The sequence below is a fragment of the Rhinoderma darwinii genome, chromosome 1 (genome assembly GCF_050947455.1).
Source record: "Rhinoderma darwinii isolate aRhiDar2 chromosome 1, aRhiDar2.hap1, whole genome shotgun sequence".
Taxonomy (NCBI): domain Eukaryota; kingdom Metazoa; phylum Chordata; class Amphibia; order Anura; family Rhinodermatidae; genus Rhinoderma; species Rhinoderma darwinii.
Window position 1 is genome coordinate 605,385,606 of NC_134687.1, and position 23,327 is coordinate 605,408,932.

At 43.7% G+C, this 23,327-nt stretch overlaps 1 protein-coding gene across 4 annotated transcripts in view; it reads right to left on the reverse strand.

The window, feature by feature from the left end:
- DYM (dymeclin) overlaps positions 1 to 23,327 on the reverse strand; it is a 343,122-nt gene that overhangs the window by 195,915 nt on the left and 123,880 nt on the right. For all 4 annotated transcript variants that reach the window (XM_075840896.1, XM_075840904.1, XM_075840919.1 and 1 more), the window contains 2 exons: positions 22,486 to 22,611; positions 20,416 to 20,558 (listed from right to left, as the gene is read on the reverse strand). In XM_075840896.1, coding sequence (XP_075697011.1) covers positions 20,416 to 20,558; positions 22,486 to 22,611 — 269 coding nt within the window. The remainder of the gene's footprint in view (positions 1 to 20,415; positions 20,559 to 22,485; positions 22,612 to 23,327) is intronic.

A 23,327-nucleotide genomic window follows, 5' to 3' on the forward strand; every position in this document is an offset into this window, starting at 1 on the left:
GTGGCTCATGCTGGATGATACATTTGGTACATCTTTAATTAACTTTGTCTAACTTTATGCCACCGGGATTGACTTACTTTAGCCCGGCTTTTTTCCGTCAAAGTTTTGGAACAATTTATGCCCTGACCCCTTTCTGCTAGGTCACACCCACTTTCCTCTAAGCCACACCCTTTGTCGAGCAAGGTGCAAAAAAAAAAAAAGTGTCTAGTACAGTTAAGAAATGTGGCGGACGTCATGTGCGCCAGAAATCGGACTCAATTGGAATAGTAAACCTGCCCTATTGTAGCAGTTTTCCTTACATAAAATCAGAAAATCCCTTTAATGTGGTTGTCTCGTGAAGACCACCGCTGTCTATAACCCCCCTCTAGCAGCCAGAATGGACAGGAGCACCTGTTCTGGCGGACTCCAGCCGCTCCCCGTAGGAGCTGGTCACCGCTACGGTCCGTTCAGGAAGGTGATGTCGGATGAGACCATGTTGCCTATTCTTTTATCTGACATTTTCCCTGCCCCGTCTTCACATCTCTCGTGCTACCTTTCCTATAGTGAAGTAGCACTATAATTATGCGGATTAATCTTTATAACGCAGCTCTACTCGCGGTGTGGACCTCCCTGTAACAATGTAATCTCCAGAAGGATACGTGCTGCTATCAGCTACCTCTGAATAAACCACAGTATGGGCACAGGCCGGGTTACGATATCAGGGTCTTGTGACTGACCTCTGTACATCACTGGCACCACAGTGACTAGACCAAGTCTCCAGGCTCTCAGCCCTTGGCATGACAGCTTCCTGACTGGACACATTCCCAAATCTCCCAGCACCCCCTCGGCTGCGATTGTCCCCTCTGCCTCCTCCTGTAATCACTTTTTCCCCCCTGGATGTTTAGTTAGCAGTTTCCAAATACATAATAAGTCAGCTTCTCCAAAGTAAATACTCTCAGCGGAGATAGAAAACAAGTACCCGGTCGTTAACTCCTGAAATGCTGATACTATTGAGGACGGGTTGCTTGTACACAACACATGGGACTCATTAGATTCCACTGTCCTCGATGCCCACAGCTACCAATCAGAGCTCAGCTTCCATTTCTTAAACCATGCTGGAAAAATGAAAGCTGACATGGGATTGGCTGCTATGAGCAATAAGGCCAGGTCTGTTACAGTTGATAAATGAGGCCTAGCATTTTAAAATAAAAATAATATACATTAAAGATAACTGTAATAAAATGATGCACTAAGAATAGAGCGTACATCAGTGGTGGGGGAACTGGCCGTCCTCTAGAGCTCTCCCTGCGGCCCCAGTGCCCTCCCTCCTACCTGTGATGACGCATCATCCATAGCAACAGCACCGTTGTAGCAGCGATTGGCTGCCGTGGTCAAGTGGCGCCAGACATCACAAAATCCATGTGCAATATTAGGAGTTGGTGAGACTGGCGTTTAATTTTAAAAAAGTGACGTATTTGAAGACACTTGACGGCGAACTTCTAAGGTTAAACCCACATGGGTCGGAATCCGAAGGGAAATCCGTAACAAATTTTGGTCCAGATTTCGTAGCTAATTTTGTGTTCTGGAAAACCAACGTAAAAAAATAAAAACAACAACACTCCCCTCCCCATGGCAACATGTCTCTGGTCCCCCAATACACCCGGCATCCTGTTTCATCACGTGACCGATGCAGTAATTACGCATTGACCGAATACGTAATCGCTGGAGGAGGTTGCATGTACAAAGACCAGCCGTTAAACCAAGGAAGTGTTGTCATGGGAGCACAAGGGGAGTATAGCGTTTTGTTTTTCTTTTATTTGAAGCTTATTTAAAGAGGTTCTGTCACCAGATTTTGCAACTCCTATCTGCTATTGCAGCAGATCGGCGCTGCAATGTAGATTACAGTAACGTTTTTATTTTAAAAAAACGAGCATTTTTGGCCAAGTTATGACCATTTTTGTAATTATGCAAATGAGGCTTGCAAAAGTACAACTGGGCGTGTTTAAAAGTAAAAGTCCAAGTGGGCGTGTATTATGTGCGTACATCGGGGCGTTTTTAATACTTTCACTAGCTGGGCGCTGTGAAGAGAAGTAACATCCTCTTCTCTTCAGAACGCCCAGCTTGTGACAGTGCAGATCTGTGACGTCACTCACAGGTCCTGCATCGTGACGGCCACATCGGCAGCAGAGGCTACAGTTGATTCTGCAGCAGCATCAGCGTTTGCAGGTAAGATCGACTTACCTGCAAACGCTGTTGCTGCTGCAGAATCAACTGTAGCCTCTGGTGCCGACACGATGCAGGACCTGTGAGTGACGTCACAGATCTGCACTGTCACAAGCTGGGCGTTCTGAAGAGAAGAGGATGTTACTTCTCATCAGAGCGCCCAGCTAGTGAAAGTATTAAAAACGCCCCGATGTACGCACATAATACACGCCCACTTGGACTTTTACTTTTCAACACACCCAGTTGGACTTTTGCAAGCCTCATTTGCATAACTACAAAAATGGTCATAACTTGGCCAAAAATGCTCGTTTTTTTAAAATAAAAACGTTACTGTAATCTACATTGCAGCGCCTATCTGCTGCAATAGCAGATAGGGGTTGCAAAATCTGGTGACAGAGCCTCTTTAACTAATCTAGACTTGAGGATTTTGCTGGGGATCTGCAGGGAGGTGAGGCACTCTTCTAATACAGTAAGTGGGTAAACGGTTGGGTCACAGCGGTAGGACTCCCCTCGATCGGACATTGGTTGCATGTCCCAGGCATATGCCACCAATGTCTACGAGGAGACAACATTTTTAAAGCTAAAATTGACAGTCCCTTTAAGACAAAAATGTAGCCCTTTTTAAGGGGTTAAAGCCTTTTAATTTACTGCACTTTCTGGATCAATTTTCATTTCTGTGATGGAGCCGACACTAGTCCATAGATTCAATACATACTCACAGGCCCAAACCACATCTTAAATGGGAGATCTGTCTGGATGAGGGGCTAGAGGACGATGCAGAGCACCAGGTATAAATATTATACTCACTTAGTGGGTCTAAGGCCATGCTCACACGGCACAGATTATCCGCAGCAGAAATCCACAGATAAATCTCACATTTTTGCCGCGGATTGAGCCGTAGATCCGCACCTGGATTAGCCCCATAGTCCTTTACAATGCAAAATCTGCGTCAATAATGAACATGCTGTCAATTTTAAAACCCGCAGGCCGTTTACAGCTTTATACAGCCTGACTAGTCCGCCATTATGTGACGCTCGCATTTCTACAATTTTAATGCAAAACAGCGTCTGTGATGTTTCCTCACTTGTATCTATGGTTTCGACATCTGGGTCTATTTATTACAAGTCAAGCAGGAGATATAAACTGCTTGGCAATATTTATAGGAGATGCTGCCAAATAAGGCTGTTTTTATTTCTCGATGGCACAACATTATTCAGAAATGACAGGCACCGCGTCCTCGCTCCTTCTAGAAAACCCAGAGCCACAACATTCCGCACTTCCGTCTAACAAGTGATATTTGGCGCTGCTTCCAATGGCGGCTCAGGTTTCGAGCTGGAATGGAATTAATAAGGGTGATGCATTATAGAATTTGTGATATGTGCTGAGCTGGCAGCACCCAGCCAATAGGCTTGAATTTTTTGTAAAGCGATTTGGCTGGGACCTGGGGTGCACGGATATGGTCACTGTGATGAGGGCCGACGTTAGGGGACGGCAAACTGGGCAATTGCCAGGGCCCCCTGCCCATTATGGCTTCTATGGGGCTCGCGCGACCCAGCACATAACATTTATGGGCTTGGCGGCACGGACCCCCTTATGACCGGTGGCGCCACAAGCACCAGGGGGTGGGGGGCAGTGCTAGTGTGCCACATTCACTTGTATCTTCGTCGCAGGACGACGATAGAATTGAATAGTATAGGCCTGCAGCCTATAAGACGCTGGGACCGAGTACCTGGTGTGTGTGGCACTATACAGGGGAAGGGCTGAGTGGCGCCACCTACAGGGGAGGGGGCCCTGCGCGTGTGGCGCCACCAACAGGGGAGGGGGCCCTGCGCGTGTGGCGCCACCAACAGGGGGCCCTGCGAGTGTGGCGCCACCAACAGGGGGCCCTGCGCGTGTGGCGCCACCAACAGGGGGCCCTGCGCGTGTGGCGCCACCAACAGGGGGCCCTGCGCGTGTGGCGCCACCTACAGGGGGCCCTGCGCGTGTGGCGCCACCTACAGGGGGCCCTGCGCGTGTGGTGCCACCTACAGGGGGCCCTGCGCGTGTGGCACCACCTACAGGGGGCCCTGCGTGTGTGGCATTATTACGTTTATGGTGTCGAGCACTGAGGGATCATAATTACCATCTGGGGCACTGTGGATTATGAGTTTGTTTAGAGGATGGAGTATAGATGGGGTGGATGCTGGAACAGAGAGAAACAAACATGTCTGTGTCAAATTCTGCAGAGACGAGTCGTGGCTGAAATAAGTAGTCACAGTAGTCTAGGCCGGATGGAGAAAAAAAAAAGGAAAGTGAATGACTCTAATCAGGGTAAACATCACCTGTGAGACACTGGATATAAATGTGCTGCAATCACTTAGATGGTCCGCAGAGCTCCTATGTATAACTGGCATCTATCACTGTATGGTCACCGTATTGTGGTAATGTTATATGGCCTGCATAGCTCTGGTGTATAACTGGCATCTACCACTATATTGTTTTGAATATTTTGTTCTTTGTATAGTGGTTTTATTCAGTAACAGTATGGGGTTACTATTCAGTTACTATGTGGTTATGGTGTGGAGGTATTATTCAGTAACAGTATGGGGGTATTATTCAGTTACTATGTGGTTATGGTGTGGTGGTATTATTCAGTAACAGTATGGGGGTATTATTCAGTCGCTGTGTGGTTATGGTGTTGCGGTATTATTCAGTAACAGTATGGGGGTATTATACGGTCACTATGTGGTTATGGTGTGGCGGTATTATTCAGTAACAGTATGGGGGTATTATTCAGTCGCTGTGTGGTTATAGTGTGGCGGTATTTTTCAGTAACCATATGGTGGTATTATTCAGTCACTATGTGGAGGTGATATTGGTCTTTGTATAGAGTATATTATTCAGTAACAGTATGGGGGTATTATTCAGTCACTATGTGGTTATGGTGTGACGGTATTATTCAGTAACAGTATGGGGGTATTATTCAGTCACTATGTGGTTATGGTGTGGCTGTATTATTCAGTAACAGTATGGTGGTATTATTCAGTCACTATGTGGTTATGGTGTGGCGGTATTATTCAGTAACAGTATGGGGTTATTATTCAGTCGCTGTGTGGTTATGGTGTGGCGGTATTTTTCAGTAACCATATGGTGGTATTATTCAGTCACTATGTGGAGGTGATATTGGTCTTTGTATAGAGTATATTATTCAGTAACAGTATGGGGGTATTATTCAGTCACTATGTGGTTATGGTGTGGCGGTATTATTCAGTAACAGTATGGGGGTATTATTCAGTCGCTGTGTGGTTATGTGTGGTTGTATTATTTAGTAACAGTATGGGGGTATTATTCAGTCGCTGTGTGGTTGTATTATTTAGTAACAGTATGGGGGTATTATTCAGTCACTATGTGGTTATGGTGTGGGGGTATTATTCAGTCACTATGTGGTTATGGTGTGGAGGTATTATTCAGTAACAGTATGGGGGTATTATTCAGTCGCTGTGTGGTTGTATTATTTAGTAACAGTATGGGGGTATTATTCAGTCACTATGTGGTTATGGTGTGGGGGTATTATTCAGTAACAGTATGGGGGTATTATTCAGTCGCTGTGTGGTTGTATTATTTAGTAACAGTATGGGCGTATTATTCAGTCGCTGTGTGGTTATATTATTTAGTAACAGTGTGGGGGTATTATTCAGTCACTATGTGGTTATGGTGTGGGGGTATTATTCAGTAACAGTATGGGGGTATTATTCAGTCGCTGTGTGGTTATATTATTTAGTAACAGTGTGGGGGTATTATTCAGTCACTATGTGGTTATGGTGTGGGGGTATTATTCAGTAACAGTATGGGGGTATTATTCAGTAACAGTATGGGGTATTATTCAGTCACTATGTGGTTATGGTGTGGGGGTATTATTCAGTAACAGTATGGGGGTATTATTCAGTCGCTGTGTGGTTATGGTGTGGGGGTATTATTTAGTAACAGTATGGGGGTATTATTCAGTCACTATGTGGTTACGGTGTCGTATTATTCAGTAACAGTATGGGGGTATTCAGTCACTATGTGGTTATGGTGTGGCAGTATTATTCAGTAACAGTATGGGGGTATTATTCAGTCACTATGTGGTTATGGTGTGGCGGTATTATTCAGTAAGAGTATGGGGGTATTCAGTCACTATGTGGTTATGGTGTGGCAGTATTATTCAGTAACAGTATGGGGGTATTATTCAGTCACTATGTGGTTATGGTTTGGCAGTATTATTCAGTAACAGTATGGGGGTATTATTCAGTCACTATGTGATTATGGTGTGGTGGTATTATTCAGTAACAGTATGGGGGTATTATTCAGTCACTATGTGGTTATGGTTTGGCAGTATTATTCAGTAACAGTATGGGGGTATTATTCAGTCACTATGTGGTTATGGTGTGGCGGTATTATTTGGACCTTATATTGTGTTATTATTGGTCTTATAATAGTGAGTTGTGTTCAGTAACAATATGCAGGTAATATTTCCTCTGGTATAGTGGTATGATTTAATAACTGTATAACTATTTTGGTGTGAGAGGGGGGACACATGCTTTGGGGCTAGCAACATTCCTGGACACGCTACAGTAATTCAGCATTTGCGGCCCCCACTTTTAACTTTGCCCAGGGCCACACAGTCTAAAACCGACCCTGACTGTAATGGCAGAATAGTTAGTTGCCAGTTTTAAGTCAACAGCCACTCCGACAAAACTATTATAAATGACATTGTCAGAAAATCTTTGGACAAAACTTATTATCCCACACTACTCAGTTCTGGACTTTTACCAAGAGAAGAAGAATGGTTCGGGACAAGTGATCGTGTAAAGTTCTGAAAATATGATCCTTATTTTTAAGGCATATTCCAGGCAAAATGAAGAAACAATAGGGTTGTCGCATGAAGACAACCCCTTTCCATATGCTATATTAGAACATATAATAGTCATAGAAGGGGGGGGGGGGTTTCCTTACTCGGGACCCTTCTCCATGAGCCGGGGCGACTCTTGCTGTCAGATTAGCCTGTTCATGAATTACACGGATGGCCATTCATTCAAACATTCAACGTGTAATACTAATGCTGGCGACAGCAGCTGAGTGCCAGGGGTCCCTGAAGCTGAATTCACTTTAATAAGGGCTTGTCTTCATAAAACCTAAACACATTTCCCAAACACTGTACAGAACACCTTGTACTCCCCTCCTCCCTGCTACTGGTCATTTAAAGGGACTGTCAGCAGTTTTGAGCCCTCAAAACGGTTTGCAGCACTATATACAGGTGGGGGAGGGGGGCAGTGTAACGATACCCGTCGAGTTGGCCATGTAAGTTGCATGACAGAGAAATCGATGTTTAAAGCTGCTGGTGCTATGATCGCAAATGTCACTCTCTGCTCTGAGTGATGCCGTTAGCGTCCAATCAGGAGACTGGTAGAGCCGTCTTTGTTGCCCATAGCAAAATCACAGCACAGCTTTTATTTTTCAAGAGCATGAAAAGACATGAAAGCTGCTCTGTGATTGGTTTCTTAGGACAACAAATACAGTTTTCCTAATTTTGCCAAAAAGCAGTTCTCTCAGGTGCCTGCTGAAAAAAATTCCTTTGCACTGCCGTTCACAGCTCAGGAAACATGTCCGCCTCATTATAATGTAAGGAAAACAGAATATAAAATTATACAATGAGAAAACAATAACAGATTAAGGGGGGAAAAAAAAACAAAAAAAAAAAAACACACAATACGCCGTTTCCCTAATGCCGAAAGAGTAGCGACCGCTCTACAACGTGCTGCCAGTAATCCCCTCCTACATGTTCTACAATTATTCTTATATATCTGGAACTCATTTGGATATAAAATATGTCTGCTCTGACAGGTCATTAACATCTGACTGTGATGTCGACTTTCCACAACTTAGAAATTAAAGGATTACATTGATCAAGAAGCATTGTCCTTTAACTAGCTCCTCTCCGATATATGAAACACCCATCTGACACTTGGTAAGTCAGAAAATACATCAGGGAGGAGGATCTGAGACCCACATGTTACTAACAATCACTGGAGGCGGACATATCCAGACAATGCAGAGGTACCAGGGAGGCACGAGGCATTCTATACCTCCTTTTCCAAGGGTTCCTTCCAAATAGAATACATTTACATTTAATAAGATGTAGGATTTCTGATCAGTCCTTTTCAGCTATATTGCGGTCTCCAACTCTGGACCCCCATCAAGTTTAACAACAGTTAATCAGAGGGGGAGGGGGGAATCGTTAAAACGTTACCGACCCGAAGGGTGAATTAACACGTCGCAGATTTTCAACAAAAACTATTTACAGTAAAATGCATGTGGATGGGCTTTATAACTTTTTAATCCACAGCATGTCAAATCTGTTGCGGGTTTCCACTGAATATTTCACCCGTCATCACGCATGAGACGAAACCCACCGCAAAATCTGCAGGTAATATGTGCGCATTTTGTCGCGGATTCTCAGCAATATATCTGTGGTGGAAAAATTCTGCATGGTGTGGCCTTACAGTTAAAGGCCATCTCCAGGATAGCCGGAGTCCCTGATCATAGTTGTGCTAATCTTTTCTTCTGTACCGTGTTTCCCCGAAAGTAAGACAGTGTCTTACTTTCTTTTTATCCCCAAAAGCCCGACTATGTCTTACTTTCGGGGTATGTCTTATATTGTAAAAAAATTGTCAAATTTTTTTTTTTTTTTTTTTCACAAACTTTATTTAACTGTTTTACATTTTTTTTTTTTAGTCCCACCAGGGGACTTCACTATGCGATGTGCCGATCGCATATATAATGCTTTGGTATACTTAGTATACCGAAGCATTATTGCCTGTCAGTGTAAAACTGACAGGCAACCTATTAGGTCATGCCTCCGGCATCGCCTAACAGGCAGATGCTGAAGGCAGACCTGGGGGTCTTTGTTAGACCCCCGGCTGTCATGGAAACCCGACGGCGACCCGCGATTTGTTTGCGGGGGCGCCGATCGGGTGACAGAGGGAGCTCCCCCCTCTGTCAAACACATTAAATGCCGCTGTCGCTATTGACAGCGGTATTTAATGGGTTAAACTGCCGGAATCGGCGCGCGCTTCGATTCCGGCAGTTGCAGCAGGAGCAAGTGCAGGGGACGGCGCGGTGACATATGGAGAGGGGGCGGCGCGGAAGTGGGCAGGAGGCGGCAATACCCCCGTGTTTCCCCGAAAGTAAGACATATGTCTTACTTTCGGGGTACGGCTTATATTAGCCGACCCCCCTGAAACCCCCGATACGTCTTACAATCGGGGGTGTCTTACTATCGGGGAAACACGGTATATCTGGTCTGAGAAAGATGGGTGACATTAAACAATAATTCTCACATAGGTTGCCACCCAGCTTTTCCCGTATCCTGAACAACAAGCCTACCTGGGTATTAAGTAACATATTCCCTGCCTCTGTATAACTGGGCAGATTTTCCATTTAGGAGTCTGGGCAAACTCAATGGGGGAGGTATATACGCGTCCATATCTGTAGTCACCCAGCTTTTCCAAGAAAGAACATTATGAGGACTGTTGCCTAAACGTTGGCATCTACCACGCTTGTGTGCCCCACTCACGTTCAAGGCAAGTGCAGTAGATCTATTTCTCATCAAAGCCCTATGTCTCTAGAACAGGACGCCCTCACGTGGATGCCACCCAGTACTGGAATGCAGCCGGTTAAAGACGCCATGGAAAACACATTAAAAAGGGACAGCATTTAAAATATGAACCAGCTGGCAGTGGAACAATGGAGAGCGAGGACAGAGCTAATTGTGTGCGGCACACGGAGGCGGCTCGGAAATAAAACTCGTCTGGCTCGTCCTCCCCGCACTGAAATAAATTCCTTATGGGAGAAATTCTCATCACACAGGGAGAAAGACCAGAAAGTTCTTAATGATATTTCCCTCCCTTTGTTTCAGCACATAAATGAGTGTAATGAGCTGGTGGTAACGATGTCTCTACCAACACGGGACAGAAAGCACGACAACGCCGCCAATACAAAGAGGGCATGTGCCAACGTGTCCTGCAGGGAGCGGGATGGTCACGGGTTACACATAAGGAGTGAAGCTGAAACGGAGCGACACGTTGGGTACAGCATACGAGACACCGATCATCAAATATCCTAGAGGTTGACAGATGGAGAAATCAATGCACAGGAAAACGGCGGCGGCCATATTGGTAGCGGGCCACACAGACCGCCGATAATCATGGAGACTCACAGCAATTCCCTACATCACTTCCATTCTCTGAAAAGACTTGATAGCAGAATAGAGCAGAGCTGTCAAACCTTACCCTGGGAAGTGCATTAGTAAAAATAGTCTGCTGTTTATGGCAGCCTGTATTCTGCGAATGAACTACAAGCTGCCAGGAAAACAAACTTCCCAATTCCTTATTGGGGTACGTTCACATGGGTCGCAATTTCCGCAGCAAATCTGAGCCAGAATCTGCAGAGATATACGTCCGAAATTCCACAACAATGTGTGCTTTTTTTGTTGTGCATTTTCGGACAGATTTTCCGTTGTGAAAAACAGCCGACAGAAAAAATATATATACTCGCCTCCCCTGGCGCTACAGGATCAGGGCGTTCCTGGTGCACCGCTGGTCTCTGTACAAACGGCCTCCTGTGATGAGGTTTTGTCAGAAATGACCCTACAGCCTGTGATTGGCTGCAGCGGTCACATGTGACAATGTCATTACAGGATACCGGGTGTAGAGACCAGCCGGGGGACCAGGGACGCGTTGATATAAAATGATTTTAACCCCTTAACGCACCATGACGTAACTGTACGTCATGGTGAGCAGTAAGTTCGCGCACCTTGACGTACAGTTACGTCAGTGCTTTGACAGTTAACCGCCGCGCGGCGCTACAGCGCAGCGGCGGTTAACTGTGCAGGGTGTCAGCCCTGCTCTCCCCGTTGCCGATCAGCGGCCTGTCGCCGCTGATATCGGCAGTTAACCCCTTAATTGCGGCGCTCGATTTTGAACGCCACAATTAAGGTCTTAAGCGCCGATCGGCAGCCCCCATGTGAAATTACGGGGGCTGGCGATGGTACCCATGGCAACCGGACGCCAGACAATGGCTTCCGGGTTGCCATGTACAGAAGCCTATGAGGACCACCCCGAGGGTGGTCGTCGTAGGCTTCCTGTCAGTGTGACTGTCACGTCACAATGACAGTTGAAATGCATTACACTACGTGTGTAGTGTAATGTATTCCAGCAGCGATCAGAGCTGCAAGTCTAAGTGTCCCCTAGTGGGACAAGTGAAAAAAGTAAAAAAAAGAATAAAAATGTTTTAAAAAAAGTGTAAAAATAAAAGTTATAAGTGACATAAACAAGAACTGCTTTTTTTCCTATAATAAGTCTTTCATTATAGGAAAAAAAATGAACACGTAAAAAAAAAGTACACATATTTGATATCACCGCGTTCGTAACGACCCCAACTATAAAACTATAATATTATTTTTCCCGCACAGTGAACGCCGCAAAAAAAATAAACGAAAAACAATGACAGAATCACTATTTTTTGGTCACCACCCCTCACAAAATATGTAATAAAAAGTGATCAAAAAGTCGCATGTACGCCAAAATAGTACCGATACAAACTACAACCCGTCCCGCAAAAAACAAGCCCTTACACAGCTTTTTTGACTGAAAAATAAAAAAGTTATGGCTCTCAGAATATGGGGACACAAAAAATACATTATTTTCTAAATAAGTTATTTTATTGCTCAAACGCTGCAAAACATAAAAAAACGTATATACATCTGGTATCGCCGTAATCGTACCGACCCGCAGAATAAAGTATAATAGTCATTTATAGCCCAGGGTAAACGCCGTCAAAAAGAAATAAAAATCATTGTCAGAATTGATGGTTTTTGGTCACCTGGCTTGCCGAAAAATTTAATAAAAAGTGATCAACAAAATCGCATGTACCCCAAAATGGTACCAATGAAAATTACAGATTGTCCCGCAATAAGCCCTCACACGGCTCCGGTGGTGAAAAAATAAAAAAAGTTCCGGCTCCCAGATTATGGCGATGCAAAATGTGCAGAGTGTTCCAAAAGTGGATAAGATCGGGCACCATTTATCAGTGCGACACTGGCCACATATCTGTGGGTTATTATTTATTTACCCCATTATTATACCCTCTTATTATGCCCCTGATGTACTCTGCCCAGCCTACATGTACCCCCACATTATAAACTGAAATACCAGCAAAACGCCAGAGCTACTACCGAGCAAAAAGCCAAATGGCGTCCCTCCCTTCTGAGCCCTACAGCGTGCCCAAACAGCCGTTTATGTCCACCGATATGGCATCGTACCAAAAAATGGTACCAATAAAAACGACAGCTCGTCCCGCAAAAAATAAGCCCCCACACCGCTCTATTGACAGAAAAATAAAAAAGTAGTGGCTCTTGGAAAGCGGGGAGGAAAAACGAAAAAGCAAAACATGAATCAGTTCGTAAAGGGTTAATTACTTTCTAATGAAAAAACATTTATGACCACATGTGGGGTATTGCCGTACTCGGGAGAAATTGCTTTACAAACGTTGGGGTGCATTTTCTCCTTTATCCTTTGTGAAATTGAAAAAATTCAACATTTTAGTGGAAATAATGTTGATATTAATTTTCACGGCCTAATTCTAATAAATTCTGCAAAAGACGTGTGGGGCCTAAATGCTCACTATACCCCTAGATAGATTCCTTAAGTGGTGTAGTTTCCCAAATCGGGTTACTTTTGGGGGCCTTCCACTGTTTCGGTCTCTCAGGGGCTTTGCAAATTCGACTTGACACCCAAAAACATTCCAGCTAAATTTGAGCTCCAAAAGCCAAATAGCTCTCCTTTCCTTCTAAGCCCCGGTGTGGGTCCAAACATTAGTTTATTACCACATATGGGGTATTTACGTAATCAGGAGAAATTGTTTTACAAATGTTGGGGCGCTTTTTCTCCTTTATTCCTTGTAAAAATAAAAAATGGCTACCTTTTTTCAGAAAAAAAGTAGATTTTCATCTTCACATACTAATTCAAATAAATTTAGCAAAAAAACTGTGGGTTCAAAATGCTAACTATACCCATAGATAAATTCCTTGAGGGGTATAGTTTCCAAAATGGGGTCACTATTGGGGGGTTTCCACGGTTTTCTTCCCTCCAGTGCATTGCAAACGCGACACGGCACTGAAAACTATTCCAGCAAAATCAGAAATCCAAAATCCAAATGGTGCTCCTTCTCTTCTGAGGCCTGCTGTGGGTCCAAACAGCAATTTATTACCACATATGGGGTATTGCTATAATCGGAAGACATTGCTTTACATATGTTGGGGTGTTTTTTCTACTTTATTCCTTGTAAAAATTTAAGATTTCCTAATTTTTTCACAAAAAAAGTAGATTTTCACCTTCACATACTAATTCAAATAAATTTAGCAAAAAAACTGTGGGTTCAAAATGCTAACTATACCCATAGATAAATTCCTTGAGGGGTATAGTTTCCAAAATGGGGTCACTTTTGGGGTGTTTCCACTGTTTTGGCAGCACAAGGCCTCCTCACACCTGACATGGTACCTAAAATATATTCTAATAAAATAGAGGCCCAAAATCCACTAGGTGCTCCTTTGCTTCTGAGGCCTGTGTTTCAGTCCATGACCGCGCTAGGGCCACATGTGGGGTATTTCTAAAAACTGCAGAATCTGGGCAATAAATATTGAGTTGCATATCTTGGGTAAAACCTTCTGTGGTACAGAAAAAATTTATTACAAATGAATTTTTGAAGAAAAAAAATGAAATTTGTAAATTTCACCTCTACTTTGCTTTAATTCCTGTGAAACGCCTAAAGGGCTAAAATACTTTGTGAATGCTGTTTTGAATACTTTGAGGGGTGCAGTTTTCAAAATGGGGTGATTTATGGTGACTTTCTAATATATAAGGCCCTCAAAGCCATTTCAGAACTGAACTGGTCCCTGAAAAAATAGCCTTTTGAAATTTTCTTGAAAATATGAGAAATTGCTGCTAAAGTTCTAAGCCTTGTAACGTCCTAGAAAAATAAAAGAATGTTCAAAAAACGACGCAAACATAAAGTAGACATATAGGAAATGTTAACTAGTATGTATTTTGTGTGGTATTACTATCTGTTTTACAAGTAAATACATTAAAATTTAGAAAAATGCTAATTTTTGCTAATTTTCTCTAAATCTTGGCGTTTCTTACAAATAAATATTGAATTTAATGACAAAATTTTTTCAGTATCATAAAGTACAACATGTCACGAGAAAACAATCCCAGAATCGCTTGGATAGGTAAAAGCATTCTGGAGTTATTACCACATAAAGTGACACATGTCAGATTTGCAAAAATGGGGCTGGTCCTGAAGGCCAAAACAGGCTTAGACACTAAGGGGTTAAACTTAGAAAATAGTGGGCTTTTATTTGTTTTACATGCAGATTTTGAGGTGGATCCGCAGCAAATGCCCATTTTGACTTCCCCATTAAACTCAAGGAAAATCAGCAACAAATCCGTGACCATTCTGCAAAAGAAATTGAACCAAATTAAATTAAAAAACATTCCATTCCAACGCGGACATTTTCTGCAGATTATGGATGACATTTATTTAAATCTCAAGCACTTTGCTGCTACTTTATTCCACTGTGGATTTTCCAACCGCAAATTTGGACGGAAAATCTGCACCAATTCCGCTACGTGTGAACGTAACCTTATTAACTATTTCCAACGTAGAACCCCCTCCCTCCAACGCCGACTTTCTATGATTGATATTTCTGTGTTTGAACTCAAAAGCTGAACCATGAATGAATTGCAAACATGACCCACACAAGGTCTCGTCTTGCCCCGGTTGGACTTTCAGGCATTTTACATGAAAAAAAATGAAGAAGTATTTGTATACTGGTTGTAGCAGAGCTGAACTTGTCATTTAAAGGGAACCTGACAAAAGTTTTGATGCCTCAAAACTGCTGACAGGAAGATCTAAGGAGGGAGGGGGCATTTTAAACGTACCTTTTTTCTCTTCATTATAGTTGCATGACCATAAATCTGACGTTTGATTGCCCTGGTGCAGCGGTCGCAAGTGCCACTCCCTGCTCTGAGTGACTGCTGTAGCGGCCAATCAGGAGACCACTAGAGCAGTCACTTAAAGCAGAGGGGCGGGGCTTGCAGCGCAGGAGCACTTGCACATCATGCCCTGCTTTACTGTGGCACTTGAAATTAAACATAATTTTCTCAAGCAACTTGCATGACCGAGATAAAAGGTAATTTTATAATGAAACCCCCCCCCTCCCCTATATCGCTCTGTCAGCAGTTTAAGAAATATCAGAACTGCTGACAGATTCCCTTTAACAGTTTATTTGATAACTCACCGATATAAAGGGGGTTTCTGCCAATAAGAGGAACCTCTGAACTTTTCCCATATAACCTCTGGACCTGTGCTGCCAGTCTCTGTTAGGCCTAGTTCACATCATGTTTTGGCCCTACGTTAAGCGTGTACATCGGGGAAACTCCCAATGTAGGCGCTAAACGTGCCCAAACAGCTCTATTAGCCAGATGGAAAACAAGAGAGTGTTCTTTTGGTCTCGGACGGGCTAATGACATAAATCGGTAAACCTTTCATTAAAAAAAAAAAAAGGAACAACATAGTAGACCCAGCAAAAAAACGTATAGCGCACAGTATAAACATTAGAGCCTGAGGGTGATGGATTCCACCATATGACATCAGTCACAGGTGTACAGTAAATGTATACACCAGGAAGCTTTTGTCATCATTGTCCATATATAAACAGTGACATCAGGAGCTTTTCCAGGAATGAAAATGGCATCACAAGGCTCCTGATGACGTCACTGTCCCCAGCCAGGACGCTTCCAATGCTCCAACCGTGACACCGGTATGGTGGCTCCTGACTGTCCGTGAAGTCCAGAGCTTCACCAGGCACAGCGCTTCAGTAAGGGATCTGCCCGGTGGGTTACGACGACCTATCCCACCGTATACCTCTACAGTGAGATACATTTCAACCGGACGTCGGAGGCAGAAGGCTATAACAGGAGGTGAACAGGGCTTTAGTACCTGCTGGTCGGGTGTTAACGTTGTGTCATTCATTGTAGTATAATATAAGGTTTATTTTTTTCAATATGGGGGGGGGGGGGGGGGGGGGTTTGGTGTGAAAAACCCATACAACAACAAGTAGTTTTGACCAGCAGTCCTATACGAAAAACAAAACCCACAGATATCATGCCAAATGACAAACTCCACTGCACGACATACTCAGCACTGCTGCATCTGTTTCAATATTTACAATGTACTGTCCTGCGGTAGGTGATGTATACACACGCATAGACGACCGTAGGAGTAACTTATACACTGGGCATTATTTATCAAAGCTGTTAGAGTATGTTCACACGGCCTATTTTCGGCCTTTTTTCTGACCGTAAACGCACGAAATATCGGAAGCAGAACGCCTCCAAACATCTGCCCATTGATTTCAATGGGAAAAAATAACGTTCTGTTCCGAAAGGCCGTTTGTTTACGCTGCGGTTTTGAAAAACGGCTGCGTACGAAAACACCCGCGAAAAAGTGCAGGTCACTTCATGGGACGTTTTTGGAGCCGTTTTTCATTGACTATGGAAAACAGCTCCAAAAACGGCCGTAAAAAACGTAGTGAAAAATGCAGCAAAGATCGCGAGTGGCTTAAAAACAACTCCGTATTTTCAGACGTTTTTGACTCAGCGTGTGAACATACCCTTAAACAGAAAGAAAATGGCCTTGTTGCCCGCAGCAACCAATAAAGCGGCACAAGGACTGGTTGCTATGGGCAACAAGGCGGACAGTGATGGAGAAGAAAAAAAAAGGGAAAAAGGTCTAAGAAATAAATTATAGAGGCGGCGCGGGGAAATTTCATGAGATTCTCTAATGGCGCGCTTAACCGGGAGGCCAAAACAAACTCTGCTCGGCGATAAACACATTGCAACCGAAGCACATAATAGACATCAGAGGAACGCAACGGAACGGTCGCCTGCCAGTCTAGTGATTACCATGTGGAACTAGCGCCCCCTAGCTGACAGTACTGGTTATAACACCCAGACAAGCAGCCACGCTCTGCCTGACACTCTGCCAGGATCTCGTAATGTTGCCAATCTGAAGACTAGCACAATATTGGAGAAAATGGGTAATTTTATTTTTCATTTTTAAATCCGCCGTTCTCTATAGGATGCGCTTCAGCTCCATGTGCCGCCACGCAGAGCTGAAGAGAAGCGGGAGAGGTGAGTATATAGAGGGGTCTGGTCTGGAACCTGAATTCATTTAAGGGTCTGGGGTCCTAAATATATTAGAGGTTTGGTGTCTTAATATATTTTTGGGTTCGGTCTAGGGTCCAAATTTGTGTTGCCATAGATATCCGGGCAGCAAACTTTGCAGTTATTTGGTGAAGTTGTCATGGCGGCCTGGGACGGATGCAGAAGGAAAGGGGACGACTTTAACCAGAGAAGACATTTCTTGTGCCCTCCACCCACCCACCAGATGTCAATCCTTGATCCCCTAGTGTTGGTATTCTCTGAGGGTATGTTCACACAGGGTTTTTCTTGCAGGCAGAGAAATCTGCCTCAACTTTCCTTCAGGAATTTTTAGGTAGATTTTGCCTTGCCTACCCCCTTTATGCAGCGTTTTTCAGCCGCGGCTATTGGTTACCACGGGCAGAAAACGCAGTGAAAACCGCTTGCTCTGCCTCATTTTGTTGTTAATGGGCGGTCAGAGATGCAAACGCGAGAAGAAAGAGCATGACACTTTATCCCGCAAACTTTTTTTTCCACTTGCAGGGGGAAAACGCCTTCACCTACCACTGAAATCAAAGGGAGGCGATTTTGGACGGTTTTAGGCGCTGTTTCTGACACCGTTTCCACGTCAAAAACGGTGTGAACGAGCACTAAACTGGTAATGCGTCATACCTATAAATTATGCTATTCCATACGGGTTTTTTTTTTGTTTGCGGTGTAATAATCTGGAGACTTTTGGCCTACGGGCATTTGAGCCCCATGATTACACTTGGTGTGTACATTGGTAGGTTTCCTGGTGTACTTGCCTTAATACACATCACAAACGTGATGTGAACAGGACCTTGGGCTTCGGGCCTGTATATTCAAGCGATTCGATTTCATCACAGAAATAATATCTATTGCGAAGCCTCCCTTTTGGCCTACATAAATAGTCAATAGGACACCGGCCACATTGTCACCTTGTAGAACCCTCCCTTCCTTAGGGTTCATTCAGACCAACGTGATTCTCATCCGTGTGCTGTGCGTTACATAGTTTGTACGGTTGTCCATCAAGTTCCACCAAGGGAAGGGAAAAGGGAAGGGAAACATTTCTACACATAGGAGCGGATATTGAAACAACGCACAGCACACGGACCCATCGATTTCAATAGGGCCATTCACACATGCGTTGTTTTTTAACGCTTGTTGCTTGAAACTCACTGCATGCCCTATATTGGTGCGTTTTCAGGGACAACATCCGTTTGCTGTCCGCGTTTCACGCATCAATTACATTGTGTTGCACCTGTGTGCGGCTACCTCGCCGTAGGCATCAGTATAAACCCTAGCAGTCCGATGCACACAGACTCCAGATTGATGGAATATTCTTGTGAAAAGCCATTATTGTTTGGCATTAGAATACCCCTTTAACCCCTTAATGACCAGCCTATTTTAGACGTTAATGACCAAGCTGTTTTTTACGTTTTTCCATCGTCGCATTCCAAGAGCTATAACCTTTTTATTTTTGCGTCGACACAGCTGTATAAGGTCTTGTTTTTTGCGGGACAAGTTGTACTTTTTAATAGCACCATTTTGAGGTACATATTATTTATTGATTAACTTTTATTAACTTTTTTTGGGGTGGGGGGGGGGAAATAGAAAAAAATCTGAAATTTCGCCACTCTTTTTCGCGTCTTAAATCTACGCAGTTTACCGTGTGATATAAATAACACAATAACTTTATTCAGCGGGTTGTTACGATTGCAACGATACCAAATTTGTATAGTTTTTGTATGTTTTACTACTTTTACACAGTAAAAACGCTTTTTTTTCAAAATTATTTGTTTTTGTGTCTCCATATTTGAAGAGCCGTAACGTTTTATTTTTTCGCCGATGCGATTGTATGAGGGCTTTTTTTTTGCGGGACGACTTGTAGTTTTTATTGGTACCATTTTTGAGTAGATGCGACTTTTTGATCACTTTTTAATCATATTTTTTTAAAGTCAGGATTCACAGAAAACAGCAATTTTTCCATCTTTTTTTATTACATTTTTTACGGCGTTCACCGTGCGGGTTAAGTAATGTAATAGATTTATAGTCGGGGTCGTTACAGATGCGGCAATACCAAATATGTGTAACTTTTTTACTTTATTTTGTTTTTTTAATACTAAAGCAGTTTGTAAGGGGAAAATGTGGGTTTTTCATTTTTTTTTGAACATTTTTTTTTAAATTAACTTTATTAAACTTTTTTTTTTACTTTTTTACTAGTCCCATTAGGGGACTTTAATATGCGATTCTGCGATCGCTATTATAATACACTGCAATACTTCAGTATTGCAGTGTATTACTGCCTGTCCGTTTAAAACGGACAGGCATCTGCTAGGTCATGCCTCCGGCATGACCTAGAAGGCATTCGCTCCAGGTAGACCTGGGGGCCTTTATTAGGCCCCCGGCTGCCATGGGAGACACTGACACTCCGCGATCGTATCGCCAGGTGTCGGTGGGAGAGAGAGGAAGCTCCCTCCCTTTCTCCAAAACCACTCAGATGCGGTGCTCGCTATTGAGCACCGCATCTGAGGGGTTAAACGGGTGAGATCGATACTTATATCGATCTCACCCGGCAGAGCAGGGACGCCCCCAGCTGCCTCTGGCAGCTGAGAGCAGGGAGATTTGACAGCTCCCTGCTCTGTTTACTTATTCCGATGCCGCGACGTAAAAAGTCTATGGGCCGGTCACTAATGGGTTAAATCAGATACAAATAAACAATGTCTGTACACGTTCTGGGCGAGGCCACAAGTTGCGTTTTTTTTGTTGCACTTTTTGGGGAAAATCAGAGCCCAACCGGGGTTGAAAATCGAGGCAAAACCTTGAAAGGATCGCTTCATTTGCACCATTAAGATCTTCTCTAATATAAGGTAATTATCACCTGTAATAAAGGACCAGAGGTCTTACTCACTTGCCACCCCAGAGGCCAGACCGTAAAGAAGGCCGCCCCCATCTGCCTGTTGCTGGAACACGTGAGATCCCGGTGGGGGGCTTTTCTCCTGTCTGATGAAGTTATACAGTAGCGTTTTCACCAGTCGACTAGTGTAAGGAAGACTGCAGGAAAAGGGAAGAAAGAAAAATGACAGTAAAGAAGGAAAATGTTAAGTTGTGGACTCCAGTATTACATGCTGTGATTCCTGCATTTACTCGATCCCTCTGCTGGTCCGTCACAGAATAGCACATTCAAATAAAATATTGGAGGTGACCGAACTAATGGAAGGGTCCCGTCACACTGGGGAATTAGAGGGACTTACACAGAGTCCTTAAAAGGGAACCTGTCAGTAAGTTTGGAGCCAGTAAACCACCAGCATGCAGTTATGAAGCTGGAGTTATAAAGTAGATTACAACTTACTGAAAAGAGTCCATGTTAGGAGTCCGATATTAATGGACGCAGGCACGTGGCCAAGGTTGGCATCGGGCGCACATGAAGCCGGGGAGAGTATACCTCGCTTCAGTGGGCATGCGCAGTGTACTGTCCTCGCCTACATGTGCACAACACGCATGCGCCAGATGCCGCTCTTGGGCTCATCTTTGTGAATTATAAGATACTTTACGCCCATTTTTGAGGTGGGCAAGTTTGGAACAATAAACTACAGCTGCATAACGACATGCTAGTGGCTCCAAACCTACTGACCGGTTCCTTAAAGGACCAAGCCTATTTTGGCGTTCTAGGATATATGCGGGGCCCAAAAAAATTATTAGCGGTGTACTCACCGCAGGAAGTTTTCATTTTTGCCTCACTGTATTCCGAGAGCAATAACTTTTATTTTTCGGTCCATATAGCTTTACAAGGGCTTGTTTTTGTGTGTTGTATTTTGGAGTGCATATAACTTATCTTTTAATAAATAGTTTTTTTGGAGGAAGGTGGAAAAAACAGCAAATCATTTTTTTTTTTTAAATTACGTTATTACCGGTCAGTAATTAACGAACAGGCAATTATTAGGATGCGCCATTAACATGGCCTAATTTGCAAATAGCCAATGGCAGGTCAGAAGCTGCATATACCGACTAGGAGAGCACTAAAGAAGAAATGCCGTACCCAGAAGGCAAACCATGCAGATATTGAGCATACAAGTAATGCTGGGAGATTTCAGCTCTGAAGCCTGCAGGACTGTAAATGTAGCTCTTAAAGAGGCTCTGTCACCAGATTTTGCAACCCCTATCTGCTATTGCAGCAGATCGGCGCTGCAATGTAGATTACAGTAACGTTTTTATTTTTAAAAAACGAGCATTTTTGGCCAAGTTATGACCATTTTCATATTTATGCAAATGAGGCTTGCAAAAGTCCAAGTGGGCGTGTTGAAAAGTAAAAGTACAACTGGGCGTGTATTATGTGCGTACATCGGGGCGTGTTTACTACTTTTACTAGCTGGGCGTTGTGTATAGAAGTATCATCCACTTCTCTTCAGAACGCCCAGCTTCTGGCAGTGCAGATCTGTGACGTCACTCACAGGTCCTGCATCGTGTCGGCACCAGAGGCTTCAGTTGATTCTGCAGCAGCATCAGCGTTTGCAGGTAAGTCGATGTAGCTACTTACCTGCAAACGCCGATGCTGCTGCAGAATCAACTGTAGCCTCTGGTGCCGATGTGTCCTCGCTCGTCCGACACGATGCAGGACCTGGGGCAGGAAGTGAGTGACGTCACAGCGTGATCTCTCGAGCACGCCCAGTTGTACTTTAGAAAGCCTCATTTGCATAAATATAAAAATGGTCATAACTTGGCCAAAAATGTTCGTTTTTAAAAAAAACAAAACGTTACTGTAATCTACATTGCAGCGCCGATCTGCTGCAATAGGAGATAGGGGTTGCAAAATCTGGTGACAGAGCCTCTTTAAAGGTGAATATACGCTTTAAAGATGGGTTACATGGCGGTGTTTGGTATCATGCAAGTAAAATTGCAGTATTACCGTAACCGCGGAGCAACATCCCACCTTGCCCTAAAGACGCTGGTGAGCTGAATGTTGTGTATAATGGCGACTTACCAGCGGCCTTGCATCAGGTGTTTGTGAACGATGCTTTCATGGATAATCTCCTTACGGAAGAGCTGATAGGACAGGAACACCACAAGGGCAGTGACGGCCTCTAGTAGGACGCTGTATGTTATATCACTGAAAGAGAAGACATTACTATCAGATCAGTGCACGCGTCACCTGCATTATATGTATGAACACACGTATGCTAGTAAGGAAGGTCACACTGGTATTACCATGAACGCAGTCGTTTTTAATCAAACGTCTCCGAAATATTCCTAGAACTGCCTCCATATAAAAACACTGATCATTTTTATATATTTTTTGCTTTTACTGTGTATTCCTCAGCATCCCACAACGTCCACTTGGTGGTTGGCAATTCCTATGGGAATTGTAAATGGCGACTTTTAGGCTACGTGCACACGTTGCGTATTATGCATCAAAGCCGCAGGGAATTCGCACATAAAAAAATTGATGCGTAAAATCGGTGCGTTTTTCCTTAAAACTAGACAGCTACAATTTACAAACGGAAACGCTTGACATGCTGCGGATTATAAAATATGCACCGCAGGTCCATTTACTTGCAGAAAAAAACACGCAGCATGCACAGGAGATTTCCTGAAATGTCACTGACTTTGCCGGTACGTTATTACGCTGCGGAATTTGCCGCTTGTTATACGCATCGTGTGCATTGAGCCTAAGGCCTCATGCCCACTTCAGTTACTTTCTTCAGTGTGCTATCTGTTTTTTTAATGGATAGCACACTGAAACAGTCATTTCTATGGGGCCATGTACACTTCCGTTATTTTAAAGATTCCATGAGTACGTTCCGTCAAAAAAAAAAAAAAAAAAAA